Source organism: Pelophylax lessonae, assembly GCF_965119305.1.
Source record: "Pelophylax lessonae genome assembly, chromosome: 6".
Taxonomy (NCBI): Eukaryota; Metazoa; Chordata; class Amphibia; order Anura; family Ranidae; genus Pelophylax; species Pelophylax lessonae.
The window spans coordinates 218,100,316-218,124,424 of NC_138773.1; the positions used below are offsets into that span (position 1 = coordinate 218,100,316).

At 41.2% G+C, this 24,109-nt stretch overlaps 1 protein-coding gene across 2 annotated transcripts in view; it reads right to left on the reverse strand.

The window, feature by feature from the left end:
• Positions 1–24,109, reverse strand: part of ERBB4 (erb-b2 receptor tyrosine kinase 4) — a 1,312,942-nt gene that overhangs the window by 240,227 nt on the left and 1,048,606 nt on the right. For both annotated transcript variants that reach the window (XM_082261897.1, XM_082261896.1), the window contains exon 18: positions 20,583–20,705. In XM_082261897.1, coding sequence (XP_082118023.1) covers positions 20,583–20,705 — 123 coding nt within the window. The remainder of the gene's footprint in view (positions 1–20,582; positions 20,706–24,109) is intronic.

Genomic DNA, 24,109 nt, shown 5'->3' on the forward strand with positions numbered 1-24,109 from the left:
TCTTCTACACGGTCAATTAAGAAAGAGGAAAGTAAAGTAATAAGTAGTGAAGTTACTTTTCAAATGCAGTAACTAGTAAAGTAATCTTGTTACAATATACAGAAATAACTAGTAACTAGTTACATTTTTTGAGTAACTACCCCAACACTGTGAATGAAGATACGGAAATAAACATTGCAAGCTATTATTATTGTGTTTTAAGTTGAAGATTAAGATGATTAGTCCTTCCAAATGCCGTTAGGCCATGGAGAGTAAGGAAGGGATCCTGTGGCATGATGTGGAATGGGATTACGTGTTCACTCTATGATTCTAGGATAGGGACAAGTTGCAGGAGGGGTGACTGATCCAAGGGGACCAATTTGAGAAGATTTTGTCAAGAGGGAGATGTGCTTTAGCAAACATGAATTCAAATAGAGCATATTAATTTAGCATATGTATGGTGACCAAAATATCAGGAGGTATTATTTGTTTCCAGTTTCTAGTAATGGTAAGTTTAGCAGCAATGAATACTGTATATGGGTTAGTACAGTATAAAATTTAGAATGCCAGTAATCCATGCCAATTCCCAACAAGGCCAGTTTTGGGTCCGGTTTGAGTAAGAACTTAGTGATGGAGGAGGCTAAGGAGAAAACAGAGGTCCAGAAATTGTTAAAAAGATGGCAGAACCACTAAATATAGGAGGATGATCCTGTGAGGCTGCAGTTTCTCCAGCATTGTGGAGAATATCCTGGGTAGATGTTGGCCAATCAGGAGCGAAATACCAGTTGTTCAGGAGTTTCTGAGTGGATTCCCAATGGGAAAGGCATCTAGAATGTTTGAGGAGAAACCATGTAGCAGCACACTATTGTTTAGGTGTGGCTGAAAAGCAGAGGAATTGTTCCCAAGAGTCCATAGAAGTTTTTTGTGGGTGGATAAGGTATGTGAGTAGGCTGTAAAAGTTTGATACCCCTAACCAGAGAGTTTGTGGGGCGTTCATTAGAAACAGAATTTCTTCAGGTAGGCTGGACTTCAAAAAGGGTGAGACACAATGTCGTATTTGAAGATATTGGAAAAATGTTGAAGACTTTAAAGAGTATTTACTGCTCAGCTCTTGAAAGGGGTGTAAGCCATTAGCAGACTACAATTGTGCTAAAGTTGCTCTAATCCCCTCTGTTGCAGCAGAGAGTACGGGTCAAGCAGCCATGTCGGATCACGACCAGGCACCGCCCCCAAACAGGAGATAATTTAATACAGAAGACTGTTGCATGGAAGGAGGTGGAAAACAACTGTCCTTGGACATTGTGAGTAGGACCCTTTGCTTAAAGTGGTTGTAAACCCTCACATATACCCAGTGAAATGAACAGCCTCAGATGATACACAGAGATTAAACAAGTTCTCCTACTCAGGTTTTACTTGTTTTTCTGCAGTCTTCTCTTCTCTACACCCCTTCAAAAAGGCAGACACGTGTTAAAATATTTCTTTATATGTCAGGAGAAAAAAGGAGGGGGCAGAGAAGCTGCAGTAACAGTGTGCGAGAGCTGATTGGAGAAAAAGCACACATCCCTCCACACAGAAGAAGAACTGTGTTCTGAATAGACAAGCTGTCTGCTGAGCTCTCCCTCCCAACACAAATGTATCTCCTGTGTCGGGAAAAATTCTCACAAATGACTCATGCTGATAACAGAGAAACAGGGCACCAGAGAGAAATGACATTAGAGCTTTGGAGAGAGGTAAGTAAACACTACAAATATATGCGTTTTGCTCAGATTCCATGACTGAGGTTTACAACCACTTTAAGACTCCAGATGTGCATGTGCTTTAGGAGGTATATGCCAAAAGTTGCAGCAAAGACTAGGACTGCTCATAAGGATTCTCAGATTAGCTGGCTATCCCCTCTACCTCCAATAAGGGCTGCGGCTAGAGGAAGAAATACTGTATGTATTGTTCCAAGCACCCCAGTATATGTATGCTGTCTCACTCATGGGCATTCACAATTTTCAAAGAACAGTAAATGTTAACAGTGCATAGATTGTTAAGAAAAATGTCAGTTTGAGACATACCTGAAGTTATTACATACCTTCAGCGCTCAGCCTTCTGATTTTCCCAGCAGCAACTGTATTGTTAAACCCTTTTTGTCTATTTTTTGCTTGACCCTTTTCCATTTTAACAGTTTTCTTGCACTAAGTGGATATTTTCTTTTGTACTAACTCCAGGCAGTTCACTTAGCTGTTTTTTTTTTTTGTTTTTTTTTTTTGCAGAATGTCAAGAATATTCATCTGTGTAGATGGTCCCCAATTATTAACTCAAAAACTTAAGCACGTGAATTGTTTTTAATGTACCACACATATATAAAATGTGACAATACGGTGCCCTGCCACAGTGCTAAAAGGGGTTTAGGTTACCCAGGATTCTAAACTAGTCAGGTTGAGGGGCTCCAGAATGCCTATTCATTCAGAGGAAACTGAGTTTTCAGTTTCCCCAGTGGTTTGTAAAACCCAGTTTGGGATCTGGAGGTAAGAGATTTCATGGAGATTTGGGAGGGAGGAAATCTCCAATCTCCTGCAGAATGTGCAGGCAAGCAGCACATTGAGGGCACAGGTGTTCACCTGATGGTCTGGGACCTGATGGTAGATCCCTCCCAAGGAGTTTGATAGGTTGCAAGGGAGCAGCCAGAAGTTTGCATAGATATAGATACAGATGTATGGTGCCGTCTGTGATAAAACAGACACAGGACCCAAGCCTGGGGGCTGGAGCAGCAGGGAGCTGCCAGAAGGAGAGCTGGCAGAGGTACATCGTTTTTACCTGAACACAGCGATGCTGTGTTAGATGGTTAGGAGGACCGGAGTACAAGGCCAGAGCAATGATGCTGCTAAAGAGAGCCAGGAGGCTAAATGTTATTTTAGTTTGTGTTGATGGTGGAAATGCCTGAAAAGGAAATTATTTGTTCTGTTGGACTTTTTCATTCTGTTTTAATAAAAGCAGGCCAACACGCTCTTAAACTGCATATCTGGCATTGACTGTACTCACTGGTGAGCAGTACACTTGAGCTAAATAACCCCCACACATCACAGTAAATAGATAATTTTACTGGGCCCCAACACTTTAAAACATCCAAATGATAGGGACTTACATTCTGCCCGCCCCCTGCATTCTTGGTTATGTCATTGCAAGTAGCTGCAATTAACTCTGTGAGCAGCCTTAAGCCATGCTAATGGTGCAGATGAAGTATATCTAGACCCATTTTATTTTGTTGTTGCTGCTGCAATCTGTGTCCCATCGAGAAAATTTCCTCTAATTTCCTGTTCTGTAGATGCAACAGGAAGTAAGGATATCTGAACAAAGTGAGGGAAATACCTTCCCAGGCAGTTGTCACTGAAGCAAATGTCCTGTTTTGCATTTTCTCTCATTTTCAGTCTTGGTGACAATAGTCAGGAGGACATACTCTATATAGAGAATGAATCTCTCGCAAGGGGATACAGACAGCAATAAGAATCTTACAGGAATTCCAATGCCTCACCACTCCTCCAAAAGTAAAAAATAGTTTTGACTTTACATACACTTTAATCTCTACCACTAATATTTAAATCCTATAAGAAGCCCTTAACACTTAGATTTGATATGAACTGCTGCACTGCGGTATGCCACGTGTTAACATGTGTTGTGTTAGGACAACCCATTCATTTAAATGGGCTGCTTAACACACCAACTTTTTTGTTAAGACATGCCAGGAGCTTGAAGGAAATGATAAGCTTAGGGAATACATGACAGGGTGGAAGGAAAACCAGGCAGTAATGGGTTAAATTAATTGTTGGGATATGAGAGGTCAGTACTCTTAGCAGGAGAGAGACTAGTTGGAGGGGAGGTGTGAAGGGGCTTCACTTTCAGACTGGAGATCATAGGAGAAACGTCCCTCCTGCCCACCCTTGTGATGTTGTTTTCTTTTGTTCTGCTACGGAGGTTGGATGTTGGTGGTTGGGGTCCTTGATGATGGTCCAAAACATGGTATCGAATGATTAAATGGTGGGACCCATCTCAGGTAGGGAGTCCTATGCCTGCTCTGGTTCAGTGTAGACCAACCGCGTAGTGTAAGGTGGTAGGGGGTCTGTGGTCAGTTAGGATAGTCCTCGAGGCGGTGTTTTGGGGGCTGGGGACAGAAGATAACTTCATGGTACCACAGACTCCAAAGTTGTGGAAGATGGTATCGTCAAGGATCTGCAACCATTCTTTGATCTGTATTTGTTTGACTGTTTTATGTTTTTCTTTTATTTATGGGTTTGTATAATAAAACGCCAAACTGGCCATTTATTCCCAATGCTGAGTTAGTGTTGTCATTTAAAGGTAAAGGGGGGTGGTGTTGGGTACTGATCCAGGTAATATGGGTAAACAGGTGGGATCTGAACTACCCTAGTCATGCAGCACACTACATTACACGTCCATTGGCAAGGTGCATTGAAGTGCCATTCATAATGAATACTATGTCATTGCACATACAGTATGTGCGTGAGATGTTAGTGCACATTACCACCTCGCAATAGTATGAAGGGGTCCTTAATGCTGAAATTAGTAGTGGGAGGCTCTGTTGGGTAACACTCAAAGCTCTGCTTTCTGCACAAGCTATTTTCAGCCCAGTGATGATGTCTGATACATTTACAAGGCAATATCCCAGATTACAAAAGCAATTGGGGCACATAAAGCAGATTTGCATCTTTTATCTATTTATCTATTGAGAAATATATTTAAACGGAAGGTTTTCTGCCTTGAGTTCAGCTTTAATGCCCCAAACCTAACATTTAACATAACATTTAAAAAAATGTATTAACACTTAGTCTACCTTCACCCATATTGATAACCCCTAAACGGAATATAGTTCTGCAGTCAAAGGTTCCAAAAAAATTGTATATATCTATACAACGGCATGCAGCTAAAAGCCTGCATCTACTACCATGGTTCAATCCTAAAGAAAAAAATATATTCTTAATCATAGCTGCCTCAACCCCTAAAATAAATTTTAACCCCTGAACTAGGACAATAATATTAAACACTATTCTGCTTTAAAGAAAGAGTAAAAAATGATTTAAGAACTATTCATTTTATATTTGTTGGACAATGACTCTGAGATAGAATAATGCAATTTGATGTGAAATATACCTAGATGCCACAATGATCTGATCAATTTGATATGTAGTTTGGAGAGGTGTGCTTCAGTTCTGTGAACCGAGCCATATTGCCTTTGGCTAAACAAGAACTGCCCAGCGGGCACCTCCTGTCCTTACTTAAACACTCAGAATGATAGCGAATATCAACCCATACAGCTACTTATTTCAAGGAAGATTTAACAGTGATTCCACTTGCTAAACTAAAGCTTGAATGAAGCAAAAATAAATGCAAAAAAAAAAAGTTGAATTTGTGACTGTAACCGTGGAATGTAACTTTAACATTTCAAGTTCCATCATAAAATGGATTTGCCGACATGCTCATGCCCATTGGTCAATTGAACTATTAGGGCAGTCAAGTTCCATCAAATATTATTCCTGCACTTCTGTTTGCGTTGTTCATTTCATGCATAGGGGAATAGTTCTGGGTTACCATGGTAACAACAGATGGCATCATCTCCTTGTTCACACAGGAGTTTATAAGATGAACACCCATAGGAAGCATTTTTCTGGTTATCAGCTTTCTACATTTGGAGGACTATGAAATTAACCGAATCCAGCAGATATTACCCTTTCACAATAACGTTATATATCAAACAAAGGAAAATCCTTTAAATATACACTGTTTCTTACTTAAAAGGACTTGTAATTAAATATTAGTAGGTTAAATTATTTACTTCCCTGCATGGATCCAAATATGACTGGTTCACTTAGCAGGTAACTGCACGTGCACTGGTGGAGTATCCAAAAAAACAAACTGTTGAAATTACTTGAAGATTGGTTTGGAAACAGTACAGATTTTTTAGAAGTCTTTTGAGGTGAAAAAATCTGTCTCCCTGCTGTAAGTTCCAGATGCAGACACTCCAATCAGAATAAATGAAGGGTACTATTCCCTTTACTAACAGATGTGCCTGCTGGGAGTGCTGTAAAGAGCTGTATGTACCATCAGCTACATATAGTATATAGTAGAGCTGCACGATTCTGGATAAAATGAGAATCACAATTCACGATTCTCTGCGTAACATCATCTTTTACATTAAAAAAAAAAATTGGGATAACTTTACCGTTTCGTTTTTTTTTTTTTTTTATTCATTAAAGTGTATTAATTGCGTTTGAAAGACTGCTGCACAAATACAGTGTGACATAAAATATTACAACGATCGCCATTTTATTCTGTAGGGTCTCTGCTAAAAAAATATATAAAATGTTTGGGGGTTCTAAGTACTTCTCTAGCAAATCCCCCGCTGAGCAGGAGGATGACAGCTGTTCTCCGCGCTGTGTGCCGAGACACAGCTGTCAGTGCCCCATACATCTCTATGGGGGAATGGGATGGGAACGGACCGTCGGTCCGTTCTGATCCAATCCCATCCAATCCGCTGGACGGATGGAAAATAGGGTTTCCATCTGTCCAGATTTGACGGATCGGATCAGATGTCTGTGGACATGTCTCCGCTGACATCCGATGCCCCATAGGGATGTATGGGGGAGACCGTTCAGATCCGCCAAAAAAACGGACAGGCGGATCTAAACGGTCTGCCTGTGTGAAAGAGCCCTAAGAGGTTAAACTTCCCTCCTCCAGCAGACGGAACGAAAAGATACATTGCATTCATTGTGTTTGTACTTAACTGGGAGAGCCGGTTCACACTACCGCGACCAGAAAGTCGCCCCATGAAGGAGCGACTTTTTAGCGTGACTTTGAAGGGACTTGGAAGAGACTTACATGATAGGCGACTTTGTCTGTGGGGAATGCCTGGCTAATCTCTTTCTTCTTCCTGGAAAGTCTGATAACAAGTCACTTGAAAATAGATAAGGATCCGACTTAGAGGCGACTCCCATTGAAGTCTATGTGCACAAGTCGGATACAGGTCGCCTTGAAGTAGTACAGGAACCTTTTCTGAAGTTGGAGCAACTTCAGTAGTGCATATTAAGACGGCTCTCATTCATTTACATTGAATTTGTGATGACAAGAGACTTGGGGCGACTTGAGGGCACACAAGTCGTGTCCCAAGTCGGAGTAGTGTGAACCGGCTCGGAGACTAATGTTGATAGGCATTTGCGGGAGGCTCCCTCACAGCTATGTAAAGAATCAAGCAAATTTCATGTTAAGATCGTCAGTGGGGGCGAATCGAGATCACAATTTTTTTTACAATTAATCGTGCAGCTCTAGTATATAGCACTGTGTTCTAGCAGCAGGACATCAGAATGTCAACCTCAGCCAATCAGAGAAAGCCTTGTATTCATTTATAAAATGTGAATAGCTGAGCAATGCTCAGACTTGATTTTTTTTTCCTAAATGAGATGGGAAGTCACTGTCCCACTGTTGGAACACACTGTTGGAAGTGCTGTATACCGTAGCTAGGTGATGCTGCATGCAGTTTACACGGTGCTCCCAGCAGGCAAATCTGTTACAGAGAGTTGATTTTTTTTTTATTTAAATATTATTTTAAAGATTTTTTTCTTTACAAGTACAGAATGACATAGAGACAAACTGTCACGTAAAATAAGAGATCTAAAAATAGAAAAGAAAAAAAAAACCACTAAGAGTAGATTTAGACTTGCATCTAAATCTACGTTTTCTTTGAAGCACAATCTGCATTTGGATCACAGTTCAGAGATAAATGACAGATGGTGAGGAGGTAATGTGACACTTCATCACACCTGTTTTAACTCCACTTTTGCCAACTAGTGCTCTGCAACCATTTGCAATGCAACTGCAGTGCCATGTGGGGCGTTTGTGGCACTTTCTGTTCACCTAAATGTGTCGCATTCACAGGGCTTGCCACCTACAGATTGCTACATGTCTGGTAGATTTTGACGCAGGCACAAAGTGAAGCATCTCGGCCGTAGCATGTAAGCAACCCCGTCCCTTGCCTTTTGCAGCTTAAGGGGGGGCTGTTGGGGGGGCAACAAAAATGTGGCTTAACCACTCATTTTTACCACCTACCCAAATGCACGTCTAAATGAAGACTAAAGGTAATGGTTGTTTGGGCCAGCTTAGCTCAAGTAAACTATTTTAAGTCATGGAAAACCTGGAGTTAGGATTTAAGGCACACAGGCCTACTGGTACTAGGTTGCCCCCTAGGGCTCAATATATGAAATTCTATACTCTGGCTGTAGAATGTTGCTATCAGATCCATGATAGAAATGATGTGCTGTACAGAAAAGAGAGAAACAAAATGGAGGGCACTCTAGAGATGTCAGGACTAGTGGCTAGAAGCAGGTATAACAGTAAATGTAGCAAAGATCAGGGCAGCCAGCAGAAAGCAGGGTTATTTGACAATGTAGCGGAGTCAGCAAAAACAAACAAACAAGTAAGGTGCATTTGGTCATCAGGAAATAAATGCTACCACAAGAAAAGAAGCACAAGCAGATTTCCCTTAACTAGTTCCGGACCGCCCGCCGCCAATTTACTGTGGCAGGCTGGCCCTCCTATGCAAACCGACGTGCACCTGCAGCTAGGGGGTGAGTGAGCGCCGCCGCCGGCGGCGTGCTCCCGTCCCCACTCGGCAGCGGGGACTCCGATGCAAGGGGCAGACTGCTCCGATTGCCGTCTGACACCCGCGATCGCTCCCCACTGAGAGAGAAGAACGGTCAGCTGTTGTAAACACAACTGACCGCTCTTCTCTCTGGAATGATCACAGAGCTCCTGTGATCCTTCTATGTAGGATCGCAGGTCTCTGTGATCATTTCAAAAGCCCAACCCTCATTCAGTTAGAATCACTCCCCTAGGCTCACATTTAACCCCTTGATCACCCACAATGTTAACCCCTTCCCTGCCAATGTCATTATTACAGTAACAGTGCATATTTTTAGCACTGATTACTGTAGTAATGTCACTGGACCCCCAAAAGTGTCAAAAATGTCAGTTAGGCGTCCGGTCTGTCCGCCGCAATGTCGCAGTCCCGCAAAAAATCGCAGATCGCCGCTATTACTAGAAAGAAAAAAAAACAATAAAAATTACATAAATCTTTCCCCTAGTTTGTAGATGCAATAACTTTTGCACAAACCAATCAACATACGTTTATTGCAATTTTTTTATCATAAATATGTATCAGAAAACAAATTGGCATAAAATGTTAGAAAATTTTGATTTTGAATTTTTTTTTTTTGGAAATGTTACATAGCAGAAAGTGAAAATTATTGTTTTTTTTCAGAATTGTCGCTCTTTTTTTTTTGGTAAAAAAAAAAAAAAAATTGCACAGGTGATCAAATACCACCAAAAGAAAGCTCTATTTGTGGAAAAAAAAGGACATCAATTTTATTTGGGTACAGTGTCACATGACCACGCACAATTGTCAGTTAAAGTAACGCAGTGCCAAATCACAAAAAAATGGCCTGGTCATTAAGGGGGCAAATCCTTCTGGTCAAGAAGTGGTTAATTGAGGCACCTCCTGCACCATGGACCTTTTTTTTTTTTTTTTTAAGACCAGTTCCAGAGCTTATGGGCAGGTAGCCAGACTCAATACCCCACAACTGACAAAGAAGACAGAAGAAGTACAGGGCTTTATTTTCTAGTACCATATGGACATCCATTAAAGAATTGCCCTGTTTGATGCGACCTGCCTCACCAAAGCCAATAAGCTTGTCATATGGTTATGTTCTCTGCACTGCTCCAAACAAACAAGTGTTGAATCCCCAGTGCCTCTCGGATATGTCCCTTTGACAGTGATATATTGGTGAGTAGAGAAAATATATGTTTCTGCAATATCATAACTCAGTCCTGGTTTAGATATGCATTCCGTTTCTTTAGTATATAAACAGTTATTCAAAAATAAAGATGAAAAGCTTTAGAAAATATGTGCCCTGCTGCAGCAGGCAAATGGATGAGGGATACGACTAGCCTTGGGGACTCCAGGAGTGCCTGCCAGCTGAATTTCAGTGCCGGGTGTTTGCAGAAGGCATACCAGCGAAATGCAAATAGCTTCAGGCCAGAACATTTCTGGATAAAGAAGTCGCTTTGTCATGTAACTAGACTGTATGCCAGACAAAGCAGGCTGGGGAGTTGTTGATGCTTCTGTGCATACTGGGTTTAGTTGATATGGCTGCTCCTGAAAAGGTATTACAATTCTTGTACCATTCAAGCTCCTTGTGTTAACTACTGGTTCAGGTAATGTCAAATGAAAACATTCCTTCCCTTCTCTTCCTTTCCTCTACATATTTCATGCGAACATTTGCACCTTTAAAGAATACCATGGCATTATAACAGTCATGGACTGAATTTATTTTATTACAAAACAACGAAAGGCTCTTATATGGCATAAATGAGTACCAAATCCAGTAAATATGTGATGCACAAAAGCCTCAAAGAGTAAACAAAACACATCTTTTACATACCCTGAGTCAAATCCTCCCTTATTTGTGTCTCACACACTCCCATTCCCAGACACTGAAGCTTACAGTGGATGGGTTTCAGCAGGAAGTACTGTCAATCTAGAAAGCAATGGGTAGGACTAGGTGTGGCCAGGTTCCAATTGACAAATTAGAGGCTTCTGAATCAGCAGTGAAGCCATGCCCCCTGCAATTTTCATCCCACTCTAGTGCAAGTAAGCACAGCCTAGATGGGAGTGGCAACACTGTTCTGAATTCAGAAGCAATGCAGTTTAGTTGTCACACGATCACAATAAGCTGCATTTGGTGGTTGTAGCTTGTAGGACCAACAGATATTTGTGGGTCTTTGCAGAAGGACTAAGAAAAAACTGTAAGTGAAAATGCACTTATGCTGCAACATTTACTTTTTAGTGGGAGGACACACTTTAAAGGAGAAGTAGAGCCAAAGCATGGAATTAGAATATTACATAAGATCATTAAAAAAAAAAAAAAGGATTGTTAAAACAGAAATGTTGGTTTACTGAAAAGTATGTCCATGTACAGTATAGTATGCACTTAATACTTGGTCAGGGCTTCTTTTGTATGAATTACTGCATCAATGTGGCGTGGCATGGAGGCGATCACCCGAGGCACTGCTGAGGTGTAGTGGAAGCCCTGGTTTCTTTGATAGCAGCCTTCAGCTCATCTGCATTGTTGGGTCCTGTGTCTCTCATCTTCCTCTTGACAATACCCCACAGATTCTCTATGGGGTTTAGGTCAGGCGAGTTTGCTGGCCAATCAAGCACAGTGATACCATGATCGTTAAACCAGGTATTGGTACTTTTGGCAGTGTGGGCAGGTGCCAAGTCCAGCTGGAAAATTAAATTAGCATCTCCAAAAAGCTGGTCAGCAAAGGGAAGCATGAAGTGCTCTAGAATTTCCTGGTTAGAGGGCTGCGCTGACTTTGGACTTGATAAAACACAGTGGATCAACACCAGCAGATGGCATGGCTCCCCAAATCATCACTGACTGTGGAAACTTCATACTGGACCTCATGCAACTTGGATTCTGTGCTGCTCCTGTCAGGGAGTCAATACCCTGCGCAGGCGCACCGCCGCTAACCGGCGAATGCATATGCGCATGTGCGTACGAAGAGGCACCTTGAATAGCTAGAGGCTACCTTACAATAGCTCGAGGCTACCTTGCAATAGTCAGAGTCTACCTTGGAATAGTCAGAGGCTACCTTGGAATAGTTTGAGGCTACCTTAGAATAGTTTGAGGCTACTAAATTGGCACCAAAACGGCCTATTTAAACACAGCAGTCACTCCAGGTAATTGCTGTGTTATCATCAGCTCTCCTGTATCCTGTGCCTGTTTATATTCTGCTCTTCCTGTTTACCTGACCCGGCTTGTCTTTGGATTCTGATTACCTGCTGCCCGCCCTGACCTTGGCTTGTCCTGACTATTCTCCTGCCTGATCCTGATCTGTTTATCCGCTACCGGCTATTGGTCCTGGACCTGCTCCTGGCTCAACCAGGGAATCCAGGGGACCGCGACCTGGTGTTAGCAAGCAGCCAAGTCCATCCCCACCATCTGGGGCCCTGGTGAAAACCGTCTAACACTTAGACTCCGCGCCTCTGGTGAACCTGTGCCATGCCAGTTACCCGGTAAGCCACTCCTCTTACGTCAGGCTCTGCCACGTTACCCTGTGACAGCTCCACTCTCCCTCCAGACTCTGGTACCTTGACTTCCAAATGAGAAACCAGACTCAACAATGCAGACGAGCTGAAGGCTGCTATCAAAGCAACCTGGGCTTTCATAACACCTCGCCTCCATGTTACGCTGCACTGATGCACTATTTCATGCAAAAGGAGCCCTGGCCAAATATTGAGTGCATACTATAATGTATATGGACAACATTTTCAGTAAGCCAACATTTAAATATATGTAATTTTATAGTTTTCTAAGATAATGAATTTTGGGTTTTCACTAGCTGTAAGCCATAATCATCAAAATTAAAATAAATAAATGCTTGAAATATATCACTGTAATGACTCTTTATAATATATGAGTTTCACTTTTTGAATTTAATTAACTTTTTGATGATTTTCTAATTGTATGAGATACACCTGTATACAGTGGGTACGGAAAGTATTCAGACCCCCTTAAATTTTTCACTCTTTGTTATATTGCAGCCATTTGCTAAAATCATTTAAGTTCATTCTTCTTCCTCATGAATGTACACATAGCACCCCATACTGACAGAAAAACACAGAATTGTTGACATTGTTGCAGATTTATTAAAAAAGAAAAACTGAAATATCACATGGTCCTAAGTATTCAGACCCTTTGCTCAGTATTTAGTAGAAGCCCCCTTTTGATCTAATACAGCCAGGAGTCTTTTTGGGAAAGATGCAACAAGTCTTTCACACCTGGATTTGGGGATCCTCTGCCATTCCTCCTTGCAGATCCTCTCCAGTTCTGTCAGGTTGGATGGTAAACGTTGGTGGACAGCCATTTTTAGGTCTCTCCAGAGATGCTCAATTGGGTTTAAGTCAGGGCTCTGGCTGGGCCATTCAAGAATAGTCACGGAGTTGTTGTGAAGCCACTCCTTTGTTATTTTAGCTGTGTGCTTAGGGTCATTGTCTTGTTGGAAGGTAAACCTTCGGCCCAGTCTGAGGTCCAGAGCACTCTGGAGAAGGTTTTTGTCCATGATATCCCTGTACTTGGCCGCATTCATCTTTCCCTATATTGCAACCAGTCGTCCTGTCCCTGCAGCAACACCCCCACAGCATGATGCTGCCACCACCATGCTTCACTGTTGGGACTGTATTGGACAGGTGATGAGCAGTGCCTGGTTTTCTCCACACATACCGCTTAGAATTAAGGCCAAAAAGTTCTATTTTGGTCTCATCAGATCAGAGAATCTTATTTCTCACCATCTTGGAGTCCTTCAGGTGTTTTTTAGCAAACTCCATGCGGGCTTTCATGTGTCTTACACTGAGGAGAGGCTTCGGTCGGGCCACTCTGCCATAAAGCCCCGACTGGTGGAGGGCTGCAGTGATGGTTGACTTTCTACAACTTTCTCCCATCTCCTGACTGCATCTCTGGAGCTCAGCCACAGTGATCTTTGGGTTCTTCTTTACCTCTCTCACCAAGGCTCTTCTCCCCCGATAGCTCAGTTTGGCCGGACGGCCAGCTCTAGGAAGGGTTCTGGTCGTCCCAAACGTCTTCCATTTGAGGATTATGGAGGCCACTGTGCTCTTAGGAACCTTAAGTGCAGCAGAAATCTTTTTGTAACCTTGGCCAGATCTGTGCCTTGCCACAATTCTGTCTCTGAGCTCTTCAGGCAGTTCCTTTGACCTCATGATTCTCATTTGCTCTGACATGCATTGTGATCTGGAAGGTCTTATATAGACAGGTGTGTGGCTTTCCTAATCAAGTCCAGTCAGTATAATCAAACACAGCTGGACTCGAATGAAGGTGTAGAACCATCTCAAGGATGATCAGAAGAAATGGAAAGCACCTGAGTTAAATATATGAGTGTCACAGCAAAGGGTCTGAATACTTAGGACCATGTGATATTTCAGTTTTAAATCTGCAACAATGTCAACAATTCTGTGTTTTTCCATCAATATGGGGTGCTATGTGTACATTCATGAGGAAGAAGAATGAACTTAAATGATTTTAGCAAATGGCTGCAATATAACAAAGAGTGAAAAATTTAAGGGGGTCTGAATACTTTCCGTACCCACTGTATATACAAGATTCTATCATTCTGAGCACAGATCTAACAATGTAGGTCCTCGGGTGTGGATCCTATTTTTAACCTGACTATTTTGGCATAATAACAACCTTTTGGTATAGATCACAACACAAATCCATGTATGGGCAGGCTGATTGTACCCAAGTTGATCCAAAGATTGAATTGGGTACAACCAGCATGTCAGTTTTCCAGCATGTGTCTATTGCCAGCATCAATAGCAGTTAGCAATAATCATTGTGCGCTCCCTGCGCTCCCATCACCACTGGGAGATCCCAATAGCTCTGCTGGAGGGATTCCCCCATCAACCCGTGGCTGCAGGAATGAAAATTGCATCATCTATGGCCTGATTTAAAAGAACAAGGTGACCATATTTTATAGGTTTATTTTTTCTGAGGGTTGCAGGTCAAACCCACCTTCATTTCCATTATTACCCAGTTTATCCAAACTTTCTAAACAAAGGGCCAGTTTATTGTCCTTCAGGTTAGCGGTAGTGAAAATTTTCCTGGCAACAGTGGCAGTAAAAATCCCCACATTTGGTATTAGGGGGAAGAAAAGCTCCATGGTTGGTATCATTAGGAGGAACAGTGCCCCATTGTTGGGCGTCAGTGGGAGAAATGGTGCCCCATTGTTGATGTCATTTGGCAGACTAATGTATCATATCAGTGGAATGAATAGTTCCCCAAGGGCCAGATAAAGGCAAGTAAAGGGCTGCATCTGGCGCCCGGAAAACACAGTTTGGAGACTACTTGTCTAAACCATTTTTTTAGTAAAGATTTGGCAATTTAACATTTTGTAACTGTTAAAAAGACTATCTTCATTTTATTAATATGATATTTAGGTTATTCTTTGGTGCAGAAGTACCTTTCTTAGGTTCTCATCTCATTGGCTCTATATCAAAATTATTTTTTACTTAACATTAATCTTTATTAAAACGCACATTTGGATGTAGAAAAGTACATATAGTGGTACATGCTATTCCTTGTTTCAGTGCTAGTCTTCTGTTGAGGTTTTCCCTATGTTTTCTATCGCCAGTGGCTGGCAAGGATTTTATTAAAATATTATGCTCCACTACTGCAGTAGTCAGCAGCCTGGAAAGGCTGCATCTATCTAAACTACTGGACAGCAATTAGAAAGCACTTCTGGATTAAAAACAAGAAATGTAACTTTCCAGTCTTACTGCTTGAAGCAGATTTCTAATATTTACCTTGAGTTCAGCAACATACCATCCATGACCTAAAAGAAAGATCAGATGAGCCAAGCCACCATGTTCAAATGTTTGCAAATGCACAGCTCTGTGACTCATTCACTTCAATGCTATTCAGATGTCTTGCGCTTATGGTTCACAGACTGTAATTTTTCCTGCTATCTTTCAAGTGCACATTTACAACTTCTGGATATTTGAAGGAAGTTTTGCTGCAAGTAAGTGATGTTTTGCAGCCTGTATCATAAGACATTCAGTAAATGTACCATGTATATTAGGCAAACCAAACTCACATATCACAGAAAATGGCACAAAAAAAAAAAAAAAAAAGATTGCCTTAAATGAACCTTTGTAAGGATAGGTACTGCCACTGCTGATCTCCTGAAAATGCAAGTTACCTTGCATTATGTTGTCCCAAATGCTTCAATACTTTGAGTCACTGACCTAAAATGAATCTACAGATCAGGAAAGTCAAACTATAGAAAATCTTTTGCTTTACTACAGCTGCAGAAACAAACTCGCCCCATTAAAGACTGTCTGCGCCACTGGATGCAGCACCATTGTGAATACATCCTCCTATGAAGTGTATGACACTTCTGGGAGTGTTTATTTGCTGTGTTCCTGAAGCACTCAGTAGTTCCTTCCACCAAACTCCTATGCCCTGTACAGAGTTGGCTGGAAGAACCACTAACATACCTCCCAACTTTTTAAGATGGGAACAAGGGACACCTATTAGCAACAGTATGTAGGCATAGGACACACCCCCTGTCACACCCTCTTAACCACTTTAAGACCGGAAGGATTTGCCCCCTTAATGACCAGGCTCTATTTTGCGATTCGGCACTGCGTTAATTTAAAGGACAATTGCGCGGTTGTGCGACACTGTACCCAAATAAAATTGACGTCCTTTTTTCCCACAAATACAGCTTTCTTTTGGTGGTATTTGATCACCTGTGCGATTTTTATTTTTTGCGCTATAAACAAAAAAAGAGCGACAATTTTGAAAAAAAAAAAAAAAAAAACAATAATTTTCACATTCTGCTAAATGGCATTTTCAAAAAAAAATTAAAAAATCAAAATTTTTTAACATTTTAGGCCAATTTGTTTTCTACTACATATTTTTGGTAAAAAAAATTAGCAATAAGCATATTTTGATTGGTTTGCGGAAAAGCTATTGCGTATACTAACTACGGGAAAGAATTATGTCATTTTTATTGTTTTTTTTTTTTTTTTACTAGTAATGGCGGCGATCTGCGATTTTTTGCAGGACTGGGACATTGCGGCGGACAGATCGGACCCCTAACTGACATTTTTGACAATTTTATGGGTACCAGTGGCATTACTACAGTAATCAGTGCTAAAAATATGCAAGTTACTGTAATAATGACACTGGCAGGGAAGGGGTTAACAGTATAGGTGATCAAGGGGTTAAATGTGACCCTAGGGGAGTGATTCTAACTGTGGGGGGGCGTGACTTCTGAGGTGACCATAGAGACATGTGATCCTATATAGACGGATCACATGAGCTCTGTCAACATTTCAGGGAGAAGGACGGTCAGCTGTGTTTACAACAGCCGACCGTCCTCTCTCAGAGGGGAGCGATCGCGGGTGTCAGGCGGCAATTGGAGCCGCCTGACGCACGCATGGGCTTCCTTGCTGACGATCGGGGGTGTGAGCACGCCGCCGGGGGTGCACTCGCCCCCTAGCTGCCACCAGGCGACCAACTTACCGATACGTGGTTTTGCCTGTAGGAGCCACTCTGCCGCCGTATATATAAAATAAGCGGTTGGCAAGTGGTTAAAGGAGAATTGTACATAAAAAGAAAGAATATTAGGTAAACCCACAAGTGCTTTTTTTTTTTTAACCGCTACTATTCCTTTATATTGGCTTTTGAAATTTACAAATGCAGCAATTTAGAAATTGGATGAAAGGTTTTGCACTGGGAAACACTTTTTGAAAGATAAAACATGCATTTTATATACAACTACAGAGATCAGACCAAAAATGAGGGATAAATGAGGAGGAAAGAGGGACAGAGGGACTTTGTTCCAAATCAGGGACATTACTTTGAAATCAGGGACAGTTGGGAGCTATGCACTAAGTACCAGGGGAGAGGGAAGAACACAGCAGATTGACACTCCCGGAAGTGTTGGTTTTCGGAAGACAGTTACTGCTACAATGCAGTGTTCATGGAGTTCAGCAGTGCAGGCAGTAGGGGAGGTGAGTATTTATTTTGTTCTTTTACAGTATGAGTTTTATTTCAGCAACTTTAATAAAGCGACATATGCCTTATCTGCATATGTGCTGAAGCTCACTGACAGTATTGAAGCCAGAGGGTCAGGATGACACCCAGGCAACATTTGCTGATGTCTTATTTGCAGAATATTCTCTCAGGAAAGGTTTTTTTCCTTAAATATTTTTAGACATATTTATTAGAATAGGCTCCACTACTGTTATTAAATTTTAGAACTCATTTACTTCCCCCCTATTAAGTGGCAGTTATCATCTGCAACTGAGAAATATATATAGAGACAAAGCAGCTAGAAGAGAAAGTCATGTGATCTCATCTGCCAGCTTCAGGTATTATCTATATTCCAGAAAAACTCTACTTCCAGAAGAGTTCGCTTATTAAAATGAACTCAGACAAGCTTTAGAAATAAAAGAAAAAAATGCACCAGAAGGGAAACCCTTTCTTTATACACAGTAAATACTGTATTTCCAAAAACTGTTAATTTGCTCTGGTCCTGGAAAATTTAAGCTGGATGTCTGCCATGCAATCTGGGAACCACATTATTTTCTACCAGGTTTTATTGGTTATATATTTGATTCAACCCAATTAGGTGAATACACAACTGAACATACCACACACAAGTTGATCAATAAGTACCATGATTGGTAATATATTCAAACTACACTACACAAACAATTCTACAGAAGGAAAAGAGATCTAATCAAGGACTGCAGGAGGTAAGAGTAATGTTTTAATCATGCGGTCCATTTCAACATACATTACAATGAACACCCTGTATGTGCAATATCCCAATTAGATGGCTAGTTGTTACGCTGAGCGCTCCGGGCTCCCTGCTGGCCTCGGAGCGCTCACAGCGTATGCCCCCAGGCGGCACTCCAGCGTCTCGGCGTGTGCGTCCCCGCTCTCTAGGGTGCGCGCGCGCCGGGACTCTTAGATTCAAAGGGCCAGTGCACCAGTGATTGGTGCCTGGCCCAAAGTGGTTATTAAGGGTTAAGGTTTGTGAGAGGCAGTGCTGACTTAATTAGGCTTCACCTGTGCACTGCCCATAAATACCTTCTCCTCCCACAGCTTCCTGCCGGATCTTTGTGCCTTGTGCCTCTGAGAAAGCGTTCCCTACTGTGTTAGTTTGCCTTGCCTGTTGCCGAACCCGTTGCTATCGACTACTCGTCTTTGAACCTTTGCCGCCTGCCCTGACCTCTGCCACGTCCGACTACGCTCTTGCCTACTCCCTGTGTACCACGCCATATCAGCTGAGGTCGAGTTGTTACTAGGGTACACGACCTGGTAGTTACCGCCGCAGCAAATCCATCCCGCCTTGCGGCGGGCTCTGGTGAAGACCAGTAACTGCTTAGAACCGGTCCTCTAGTACAACCCGCGCCATCGCCTCTCTGGTCCAGAGGATCCACTACCAGTCCTGCTGGTTCGTGCTTCTTGAACGTTATTTGCAAGCTCTTAGACTTCATGGTTTCAACTATTTTAGCTTGGATAACGTGCATGGTTGCCCTAAAGCATATCTAAACCCAAAACTAAAAATATTATATATTGCAGCTTACCAATCCTTAGATGGCTGCACTAGTTTTTTTATTTTTTCACTTGCCAATCCAATCATTAACAACACCAACTGTCTTAAGGTAGGTACACTCAATCCTCCACTGTATCTATTAAAGAATAGCATAGTCACCCTTGGACAGCAACACTGTCGACCTGTGGATAAGGCATAAACTTTTTGAGATGGGAACAAGGAACACCTATTAGCAAAAGTATGTAGGTATATGAAACACCCCCTTCCAGAATTATACAATAAAAAATGATTAGGTAAACCCACAAGAACTTTTTTTTTTTTAACCACTATTACTTTATACTGGCTTTTGAAATTTACAAATACAGCCATTTAGAAATTGGATGAAGGTTTGGCACTGGGAAACACTTTTTGAACGATAAAAAGTGCATTTTATATACAACTTTATAGATCAGACAAAAATGAGGGACAATTGAGCTTTGTTCTGATAAAGGGATTTGAAAAATAAGAGATAAGCTTGCTATAGATTGGTATTTTCTCTCATTCAACCACTGTGCTGAGCGAAACAAAAACGAAAAAAAAAAAAATATATAGACACCTCCATTCACACAAACAAGGTGGATGGAGGAATCCTCCCACCAGGACATTGTATTCTGATAGAGGGATCCGCTACTGTCAGATTACACTAATCAGTGGCTGCAGCTGATTGGCTGCAGTCGCTAATTGACAAAACTTTTTAACTGAAATAATTGAATGATGGACTTCTGTCGAACTGAGACAGCCACACACTGATCTAACTTTTGATCATTCTATGGTCAGCTTCATTGGCTGGGTGAAAATAAAGGAAAAACAGTCTAAAAAAAGAAAATGAATGCACCCACCCAATCTAAGATTGATAAGCTGCAATAAATCTTTATTTTCTGTTTTTGGGCTTAAATACACTTTAACTCAAAGTGTAACTGAAGGCAAATTTTTTTTTCTTAGTTTTGGACAGAGTGAAGATGGCTTAGATTACCTGTAAGGTTTGTAATGCTACCTCTGCCTCTGTTAGGGAGGTTCGCCCTCTCTATTTGTCCTTTTTAAGGTTATCATTGAAAGCAAAAGAAAATCCCAAATTTTGGGTTGTGTCCAGAAGAGTAGTGCTGCGGAAATCTTCCAATGGGGACACTAGTTCTGGTGACCTGGTTCTCTTAATTTGCAGGGATTTCTTCTCACTTACTTTTTTGACTATGAAGAAATCTCCCCAATGGGAGACAGATTTAAAAGAAAAAAAAACTGACTGAGGTTATAATAACCCTTCCTTACTATATCCAAAATGAAGCTTATACAGAGCCAGTAAATTTAAAATAAATTGAAACAAAACTATATAAAGATATACTCTTCTTAGAAAATATTGTGATGCTGACCTTGTACACTGTCCCAAAAGCACCTGATCCCAGGATTTTTATTCTCTTTAGTTCTGTTTCCTTTAAGATCCTTAGCTGGGCTTGGTTTGGTGCCGTTCCACTTGGTGTCAGTGGTTCCACTAGCTGGAAAGCAAGAAAAAAAAGAGTAAGCAGGTAGCAGTATACAAGATTCAAAACGTTACAAACTGCCAACTATACAATATAAAACACATTTATTTGTATCCAAACTTTATTTTCTATCAATATACGAATATTTCTGGAAAATGATTATAGTGATTTTTTTTCCATACTATGTAATCAAGCAGAATTATGTAATCTACAAAAGAGGAAAAGAAAGCTGACAATATTATGGGCTTAAGCCTTAAACTGTCATCTACATGCAAGCATATATCTCAGGTTTATTAAAGAGCTCTCCTTAGATCACTGAGCACAGAAGCAGGGATCATTGTGGTTTGGCTAGCAGAGATGATGATGTAGGTGTGCAAAGAAACACTTGCTTATAGCCCAGTGTGAGTGTTGACCAACGAGGGAGTAGGAAGGGAGGACAATAGACCTTGGGCATGGTTCAGTTTAAAAATGCCAAGTTTGAGTGCAATCCTAAAAAAACATTGTCATTGTTACATCTCTGAAATAAGATTGTCACCAATGGATTCTACAGTCTCTGTAGTGGGGTGTGTATACTGCTGTCTGTTTATTCCACACTACGCTTTGCATTTTGCTTACTATTCATAAATACATAAATATACATAAATTCAGGCTGTGGAGTGGAGTAAGGATTATCCGATTATTGGCAAAGCCAATATATATCCAGGGCCGATATGCACTTTCCCCGATATATCGGAATCCTCCCCGAAGGTTACCGATTTTACCGATATTTTCGGAAAGTTCTTGTACCAGAGTGAGGCCTCACCCCGGTACTGGTGTCCATAGCCGACGTTCGGCTGTCTTGTAATGACAACCGATGCGGCTAAGAAGCCGCTCGGCTGTCATTACAAGGAGCGGGAGGGGACGTCCCCCCTCCTCCCGCCTTCCACGGGCAATTAGCCTGCACAGCCGCTGAAGACCCGATCAAAGCCGCATTTGGCTCTGATCAGGTCTCCATGCAAATACTGGCGCCAGATTAAATAAAATTACAGCATTCAAAGCAGCCAAACTTGGCGTTTTAAATGCTTTTAAGTGCAGAGGAGGGGTTTGGGGTCTTTTAAACCCCCAGATCCCTCCACAAGAGTACCTGTCAAGTAAAAAAAAAATGTTTTTTTAATGTACGAAAATATTGGCCCATATCGGCCGATACCGATACGTGATGACCAAAATATCGGTATCGGCAATGAAAAAATTATATCGGTCGCTCACTAGTGTGGAGCCTGTGGTGTGCCATGCAGAGTGCTATGTATTAAGCTGCAGAGATTACTCTGTGATTGGAGGAGAGGCCAGTCACATGGTTTTGACGAGTTATCAGACTCTGTTCTCCTCCTACTGACACATTTAATTCACAATAATTGAAATGAATGATGCTTTATTTGCTTCAGAGTCCCAATATAAGCAGAGAATATTGCATAATGTACAGCATATCACTCTGTTTTATAAATGTTTCAGTAATTGTTTTTTTAAAGCAGTGGTATGGCCACTTAAAGTAAACCTAATTGATGCTAAACATGCTCTCTGCCACATTCTAAACCTAATCTATCTAACCCTGTAAAGCAAAAATCATTATACTTACCTATTTTGCAGTCGATCTGGTCCGGTCCCAGAATCAGCTGTCAGTGTGGAGGCAAATGCAGGAAAGGCTGCCGACAACGGAAGCCGATAGTAACCCTATGGGCTAGGTCACTTCCCAGCCATTTCACAGCTGTTGTCGGCCCTGTCCTGCACACAGCTTCTGCTGCTGGAGACCAGACCGGATCGGCTGCAGAATCGGTAAGTACAGTGATTTTTGCTTTACAGGGTTAGATAGATTAGGTTTAAAATGTGGCAGAGAGCAGGTTTTAGCGTTAGTTCGTTTTTGCCTGGACTTACATTTTAAAGCCATAGTGAAGCCCTAATAATCGCTTAAGTGGGTATAAGTTGATCCTCCCTAATTAGTCTGATAAAGGATTTAGTAAAACAAGCTGTTTCTTCAGAATTGAGAATTATTTGAAACTGAAAAAAAAAAAAGCTCCACAGGTAACATTTACAGTACCTACAGGCAATTTTTTCTCCAAATAAATACACTTACTCCTACTCTGAATCTGACTGTGCTTTTAGAAGTATTAAAAATACTCAATTTTGTATCTGTAATTATATTTTCAGCATTAGGTCCAATAGAGAAAATAGAAAGACTGTTCTATTTTCTCTACTGGACCTAATGCTGAAAATATAATTACATATATTAGATCCAAAATTGGATTGTAAGTTCACACAAGTAAGGCAGGCCATAGACAGTGCGATTTTCTTTATTATGGGTTGCAGGAAAGAAATTGACATGATTCCCCCATCAACACAGACAGTGCTGACAGGGGAATCCCTCCTGCCTAGACATTGTCTTCTCCCAGCGAGAGGGAGGTCCCCACTGGAAGAAGACTGTGATTATTGTTACTGGCTATAGAAGCAGCTACTGATAATCACAAGTAAAATCCAGCAGGCTGGCTGTACCAAAGTTGATCGATTGATCAACTTGGTACATTCAGCCTGCCAACACATAGTTCAAACCGTCTATGGTCAGCCCAAGTCTTTCGCTCTCCTACTGTATTTTGGTAATGCTGACAACTGTGCACTTGACAGATCTATTGTTTGTATTTTGTTTGCACCATTTATTTTCTATTATACCTTGGAAGATGATAGCACTTTTTAAATTATTATTAATTGCAATAAAAAATAATTTTTAAATGCATTTCAAACCAGCCAGGTTATGTTCCTATTTACCAGTGGCAGAGTTACTTTCCTAAATATTTCATGAACAACAGGCTCGTGACATTCTGTTGGAACTGAGTTTTCTTATACTGCACTATGTACACTTTATGATTACAACCATCAAGGCATGTGCAGTACTTATATTAGGGAAGCTTTACCCAAATGTTCACCTTTAACAATATACTGAATTTGCCAGGGGTGTATGACACTATGATCCTTATCCTTCAAAGACATATGGGTGACATTGTGAATACCGAAGACTAATTTCACAACTAGGGTCTGTTAGTGATATAAGAAGTTAGCATGTGATTCAACTTTGCAACCACATGAAGTGGAATTTTTGATTGACATCCCCACAGTTTTTTGAAATCATTTTCTTGTGTAACGCAGAATGAAGACGAATGCTGATCTTTTTTTTTTTATATCCGAACTTTCTGAAGGTCCTAAAAATATTTGTAATAACCTAGTATTTAGCCCCAAGTTGACAGGTGCCTTATTTAAAAGTGAACTTAAAAGAGAAGTTTGGGATTTTTTTTTTTTAATCTGTCCCCTGCCAGCCCTAAGGATGAGAACTGAGCGATCAAACAATGCTGATCACTCAGCTCTCCCTGCTACTCTGAGCAGAGAGAAGTGACTGT